This window comes from Podarcis vaucheri (genome assembly GCF_965113315.1).
Source record: "Podarcis vaucheri genome assembly, chromosome: 8".
NCBI classification, from domain to species: Eukaryota; Metazoa; Chordata; class Lepidosauria; order Squamata; family Lacertidae; genus Podarcis; species Podarcis vaucheri.
Window position 1 is genome coordinate 80,446,937 of NC_138766.1, and position 7,349 is coordinate 80,454,285.

Below are 7,349 nucleotides of genomic sequence, written 5' to 3' on the forward strand. Positions count from 1 at the left end.
GAGCATAAGGGCAAGCAAGTGTTGTCTGATGCCCACTGCGACTGATAGGGTGGAGGGCAAGGAGACCAACATTAGGTGGCGCCAGAGCCAATGAGCGGCAGATGTAGTTCACTCCAGTTCTTCTGTCCCCCTCCCCCTCCCTGCTGAGTTCTGCAAGGACAACCTGAGGCTGAGGAGGAGGAAACTGATAAGCTGTAGAGTAAGAAGGTAGGCAGATGAGGGCTGGCAGAAGGCCATGGGGGAGAGAGGCCAAGGTTCTGGGGTGGCTGGTGTGCTTGCACAGCAGCTAGGAGAAACACACACACACAATGACAGAGCCACAGCATGCAAACCAACTGCAGTCAACCACCTCCATCATCCAGAGTTCGAAACAGCAACAGAGGACATATGCATGCATTTATGTTCACAACACACCATGCTTTGTGACATGGTGCCAAAGATACAACCAGAACAGGTGACACCTAAGATGACTAACAACAATAACTGTCCGGCGAGGGCTTATTGTCCAGCTTTGAGTCTCACATTTCCGATGACCAAATTCAAACTGGCCCAATAAAAATTCTGGGTGGGTGGCAACCTCATGGAAAGAATGGGAGAAGATGAGAGAAGAGGGCCCAGACAGAACTGATGAAGGTTTATGCCTGCTTTTTAAAGAGCCATTGTTGCTTTTGCCAGAATATGCCTCTAGGACAACTGAAGATTTCTGGAGACTTTTTTTTAGGGCTCGGGATTTTTGGAAACACCAGGTCCTACTGCTTATCACTTAATGTCAAATTGTTCTTGGGGACATATATGAACAACCCCCCCCCCCACACACAGTTCCATCCAACTATACTCAGAGAAGCCCAATGAAGTTATTGGACCCAAGTTAGTAATGCTCATTATTTTTAATAGGTCTGCTCCGAGTAGGACCAACCTTAAGATACAGCCCTCCACTCCCTCCATATTGCGATAATAAAATGGTGGTTCTCCGATCCACAATCCCACAGATTTGCTTCCACTCTCCAACCAACCCCAAATATAATAGACGGGTGGGCAAGACGGACATTTCGCTTTTAAGAAATCCGGAGCAAATGCGCGAACGCATTTAACGGGCCGAGAGTCACATCTGGAGAGCTGGAAGCGGCACGTTCCTGGTAGCGCCGCAGGAGGTGGGCGCTGCGCTCTCGCTCCTGCCTCCGCCTCCGGGTTCCTGGAGAGGGTTTAGCTCGCCAGATGATCCTCCTTCCCGCAATGACGCCACAACCCCAAGAACAACACAAACCGAGGCGCTGCAGCCTCGCACGGGCAGAGATGCACTCGGGGAAACAGCGGCCTCGTTAAGAAAACAACCGCCATGTCTGCGCGTTCTTTGCAAAAAGCAAGGCTTGCCATTTTTTTTTATTTTGCAAAGATGCAAACCGGTGTGTGTGTGTGTGTGTGTGTGTGATACGCCACGTATCTCTCTGCCTGCTACCACTCGGCAGCCCCAACAACAACAGCGGCAGCATTTGCTAGCAATTATGTCCGGGGTTGGGGGGACGACACCCCCACCTGCAGGTGGGGCAAACCTCTCCAAAGGCGCACGCAGCGCGCAAGGCACCCGGCTCTCTCCGCGCCGGTCTCACCTGTTCCGCTCGCTGGCGAAGCTGCCGCTGCTGTTCTCCCTCTCGGCCAGAAACCTCGTCCAACCATCCGCCGTCTTCACCCAGTTCTGCCCCGGGGAGCGCCAGTCCTGGCCCAGAAAAGGCATCCTCGCCAGCCAAAGAAATCCAGCAACCAAAGTTGTCCTTGCGCTCCCTTTCGCCGCCTTCTCCCAAGCGAAGATACCTAGGAAGCGCAATGTCCCTAGCCAAAGGGCTACACAGAAATTATTACTATTATTCTTTGCTCTCCCCCTCCTCTACTATGATCTCCTTCGCCCTCGCTCCGCCACTCCGATCCTTGTCTCTGCCCTCGCTCCGGCCGCCTCCGTATTTATCTGCGGGCTGCAGGGGCTCTTTGTTGCCGGAAGAGCGCCTGCAAGCTCCGCCTCTCGCCCGGGGAGGGAGGAGAGACACGTGGCTTTGTTTATTGCTGCGCTCTTTCCTCGGGAGAAGCGGCGGTTGTTGCTCGGGCTGCTCCTTGCCTGTTGCGCAATCCCTGGAAATGGAAACTTGTGCTCTGGCGTCGGGGTCCCCTCTCTCAGCTGCCCGGCTTCGGTTTATTTATAGGGTCCCCGAGCCAAGTAAAAAACGCCACACAGAACAACAGCAAAGGCCCCCAGCAGAAGTAAAGGGTGGGAATATGCATGAATTGGGCTTGTTGTGTTCGACCTTTTTCCTCCAAGGAGGGCAAGGCAGGGGCTCTGTTCCACCTCGTTTTTGGTCCTCCACAACAACCCTGTGAGGTAGGGTAGGCCGAGAGGCTGGCCCAAGGCCACCCAGTGAGCTTCATGGCTCAGGGGGGCTTTGAACCCAGAGCTCCCAGGTATCCAGTAAGACAGTGTTCCCCAACCTTGGGCCTCCAGCTGTTTTTGGACAACAACTCCCATCATCCCTTGCTAGCAAGACCAGTGGTCAAGGATGATGGGAATTGTAGTCCAAAAACAGCTGGAGGCCCAAGGTTGGGGAACACTGCGTAAGACACTCCGGCACAGGCTGAGTTGTTGGTGCAGCTGTTACTCAGCTGTAACTAAGGGATGAGTAACCTGAGGCCTGGGAGCCAAATGTGGCCCTCAAAGCCTTTCTGTCTGGCCCTTGTAAGTCTTCCCAGGCCGCACCTGCTACTGACCTTGCTTTTCTCTCGCCTGGAGTGTTTTTGACTGCCTGGAGTGTGTCCTTCAGCTCTGATAAATGCCTCTTGCTTCCCTGGAAGGAGATTTAGGTGGGTGCATGGGAGGGAGTGCATGCAGAGCAGCAAATTTAAAATTTGCTTTTGTGGGATAATTTCTGCATGTTCTCATAAACTCCTCTCTACTCTCCATTGCAGCAAGCAATAGCCAGGAACACACTCCAGACAGGCAAAAGCATGTTGAGGCTTCTGAGGAAACATTGAAATACCTGCGGGGTGGACACCTTTTGCTCCCAATGCCTGAGGTTCCCCATCGCTGATTCTCCATGGAACTGTGGACTCCCTCCACCAACAACAGCTTCCTGTACTCAAGAACGGTTATGTACATAGAATCATAGAATTGTAAGGGACCGCAAGGGCCATCTAGTCCAACCCTCTGCAGTTTAGGGATCTTCTGCCCAGTATGGGGCGCGAACCCTTAAACCTGAGATTAAGAGTCTCATGCCCTATTTGCAGGCATAGGCAAACTCGGCTCCCAAGACGTTTAGGGACTACAACTCCCATCATCCCTGACCACTGGTCCTGTTAACTAGGGATGATGGGAGTTGTAGTCCCAAAACATCTGGAGGGCCGTGTTTGCCTACGCCTGCTCTACCGACTGAGCTATCAGCAGCACATCTGTGAAAGTAGCTATTGAGATTTCCCAACAGATGGAGGGACCTGAAAACTACTCCTAAGCCAGGCATAGGCAAACTTGGCCCTCCAGATGTTTTGGGACTACAATTTCCATCACCCCTGACCACTGGTTCTGTTAGTTAGGAATGATGAAAGTTGTAGCCCCAAAACTTCTGGAGGGCCAAGTTTGCCTATGCCTGTCCTAAACATACTAAGAGAAAACCCTGCCTAGGAAATACAGGTGTTCCAATCATAAACTTGTAGATTTGGGACCGTGAGGGTCATCTAGTCCAGGGATTTTTTGCCCAACATGGGTCTCGAACCCACAAACCTGAGTTTCATGCTCTGCGCATGAATTTTGCACTTAAGCACCTGCACATTACCCTCATAAACTAAAAGGACAAATTAGCCCCTGTTCCTTTAATTTGCTTTCCATTGATTATTTACCAAGGATGGTATGAAACTAAGTTATACTCATTTCACTGGGTCTGTTCTGAGTAAAGCTTAGTTGAATGCCACCCTTCTCCCCCCCCAAAAAAAAATAATTAAAATGTATACCCGTGTTCTTCTCTTCCACAAAGGGCTTGCTCAAAGCAACTTACAAATAGAAAGCAAACATAAAAGCAGTTCTACACGCAGGCCATGGGGTGTCTGCATGGCACAACAGGACACCCCCTCAACATGCGCGAGTGATGTTGGCATGCCCTGGGCACCCTCTGTTGCAGGGGCAAGGCAGCGCTCCAGCACACAGTCGTTCTAGAGTCTAGAACATCCCTCAGGATCCCCTGCTATGCATAGGGAATATGCAGCAGGCGCTCAAATTCTTTGGCAGGCAACCAACATGGAAAGAATTTCCTGAAGGTAGAAAGTCTGCAAATCACTGTCTTAGGGCGAGTGATCGTGTAACAACAGACCTTCTCCTCCTCTCCCAACTTGCTTCACAGGGCTGCTGAGAAGGTTAGCTGAGGTAAGGTTAATCAGTCACACTGCACCCTGAAAAACACCTAACAATAACACCACCATAACTTTTGAAATACCTAACAATGTAAGTGCTTCTAATGTTTATAACTTCCCTTTGTCCTTTCTGTTTCTTAACGCTTTAGGTATGCAAGAAGGAAACCGGTCTGTATTTCTCAAAACTTTCAAAGATCACACACTTTTGGGTTCTCTCCCCTAAGCCGTCACCAACCGCTTATATTTATTTCTGTCAATCAAGCGTCTTGCTTTTTGTTTGAGCTAGCTGTCAAAATGAGAGCTTGGTTTTGTACACGCTGTGCAGCAAAGCATAAATCAGCTACAAAGTCCTCAAGTGCCTGCTCAGAGCATTCCTTAACTTGCTGCAGAGTTGAACTATGCGTTATAGGCATATGTGTGCAACAACATCCCATTGGGCATTTGGAATCCACTGGTGGAAAAGTGGCTGGGCATAAGAACATAGGAAGAGGCCTGCTGGATCAGTCCAAAGGTTCATCTAAGGTAAAGAACCCCTGGACAACTAAGTCCAGTCAAAGACAACTATGGGGTTGCAGCGCTCATCTCGCTTTCAGGCCGAGGGAGCCGGCGTTTGTCCACAGACAGCTTTCTGGGTCATGTGGCCAGCCTGACTAAACTGCTTCTGGCACAACAGGACACTGTGACGAGTGCAACAGTGCACAGAAACACCGTTTACCTTCCTGCCGCAATGGTACCTATTTATCTACTTGCACTGGCGTGCTTTCAAACTGCTAGATTGGCAGAAGCTGGGGCAGAGCAACAGGAGCTCACTCATTTGCGGGGATTCGAACCTCCGACCTTCTGATCAGCAAGCCCAAGAAGCTCAGTGGTTTAGACCATAGCGCCACTCCTCTGAAAGGTCCATCTGCTCTCATGGTGGCCAATCAATATGCCCATGGGAAGCTTGCAAGCAGGAACTGGGCACAACACCACTCTCTCCAGCTGTGATTCTCAGTGATTGACATTCAGAGGCACGCTGCCTGTGTCAGGGTTAGTAGCCATGGGTAGCCTTCCATGAATTTGTCTAATCCTCTTCTTAAGCCATCCGAGCTGGTGGCCATCACTGCCTCCTGTGGGAGTCTGTTCCATAATTTAGTTATGCCTTGTCCTGGCCATCCTGAATCTTCCAACATTCAGGTTCATCAGATGTCCTTAAGTTCCAGTGTTAAGAGAGGGAGAAAAACTTTCCTCTTTCCACTTTCTCCAACCTATGCATAGTTTTAGTCTATCGTGTCTTCTCTTTCTCGCCCATCCTCTAAATCAGGCATAGGCAAACTCGGCCCACCAGATGTTTTCGGACTACAACTCCCATCACCCCTAGCTATCAGGACCAGTGGTCAGGGATCATGGGAGTTGTAGTCCCAAAGCATCTGGAGGGCCGGGTTTGTCTATGCCTGCTCTATATGAAAAAGCCCCAAATGTATTCCTCATAGGGAAGTTGCTCTATTCAAGCGGTTTTCAACCTTCAACCTTTTTGAGTCCATTGCTCCCTTGACTAAGCACATTCTTTCGGTGGCCCCCCCTGTTCTGCCCCTGTCCCATTCCACCCTGCCCCTTTTTTGAGTGGTGCTCAAGGAAGGAAGGCTGCCAGAGAGAGAGAAAGAGAGAGATGCAGGAAGATATTGGACTGTAGGTTAAAGCCACAGGCTCCCCTTAATGAGGAGAGAAAGAGAGAGAGAGAGATAATGTAGAAAGATTTGGGCCGCAAGTTATTGAAAGATGGCTCCCTGGGGTTCCCATGAACATTCCTCAAGTCTTCCCAAGGTGCCACAGCATCCTGGTTGACAACCAAGGCTCTATTCCCTTGAGTAATTGAGCAGTGGAAAGGGTTAAGCAACCCCTAACAACAACACGATGGACGCGGGTGGTGCTGTGGTCTAAACCACAGAGCCTAGGGCTTGCTGATCAGAAGGTCGGCGGTTCGAAACCCCACAATGGGGTGAACTCTCGTTCGGGCAGCTCCTGCCCACATAGCAGTTCAAAAGCACGTCAAAGTGCAAGTAGATAAATAGGTACCACTCCGGCGGGAAGGTAAACGGCGTTTCCATGCGCCGCTCTGGTCTCGCCAGAAGCGGCTTAGTCATGCTGGCCACATGACTCGGAAGCTGTACGCGCCCTTGGCAAGTAAAGCGAGATGAGTGCCGCAACCCCAGAGTCGTCTGTGACTGGACCTAATGGTCAGGGGGGTACCTTTACCTTTAACAACAACACACCCACATGGATTTCAGCTGCATTTTGTCTCCTCCCAAACCTGCCTTTCCCCTAGAAGAAGCAGGTGCTGGGCAATTCAACCTGAATATTCATGCATAGTTAGCTCTTTAGCATCATTCACAAGCCCTGTGGGCGGGTTTGGGAAGATTGCCTGCATGAGAATCTAAGCAAATGTAATTTTGATTATGTGATTAGCAGCTACACCTGCATTTTAAAAGAGGTCAACACTAGAGACGTAGTAGATGGAGGGGAGCAAGCGGGATGGTTAACCCTTCCTTCTCCAGCCATGATCCTAGCACAAATGTGCCTCCTGCTTATTGGCAAAGAGAGACCAGTAGGAGCTTAACTGCAATGTGAGGGGACAGGATCCCAGGTGAGGAGGGAAGGGGTTACAGCTTCCCACATGCAGAGGTCCTGATGATGGGAGGTGGAGGGGAAAACCTATTATTAAACGGTTCCTTTTAAACCCAAGCATGGTTGCCAACCATGAAATTAAAATACTAATCATGCAATTAAAGAATGCCAAGAACAAAAGGCAAAGCGCAGTTTGGTAAGGAGGAGTTTGGATTTGATACCCCACTTTATCACTACCCTAAGGAGTCTCAAAGCGGCTAACAATCTCCTTTTCCTTCCTCCTCCACAACAAACACTCTGTGAGGTGAGTGCGGCTGAGAGACTTCAGAAAAGTGTGACTAGCCCAAGGTCAGCCAGTAGCTGCA

At 50.2% G+C, this 7,349-nt stretch overlaps 1 protein-coding gene across 1 annotated transcript in view; it reads right to left on the minus strand.

Annotated features, from left to right (window-relative positions):
* Positions 1-1,942, minus strand: part of FBXO32 (F-box protein 32) — a 34,479-nt gene extending 32,537 nt beyond the window's left edge. Inside the window, exon 1 of the mRNA XM_082235840.1 lies at positions 1,608-1,942. Coding sequence (XP_082091966.1) covers positions 1,608-1,732 — 125 coding nt within the window. The 5' untranslated portion in view covers positions 1,733-1,942. The remainder of the gene's footprint in view (positions 1-1,607) is intronic.
* Between the last annotated feature and the right edge of the window lie 5,407 nt (positions 1,943-7,349).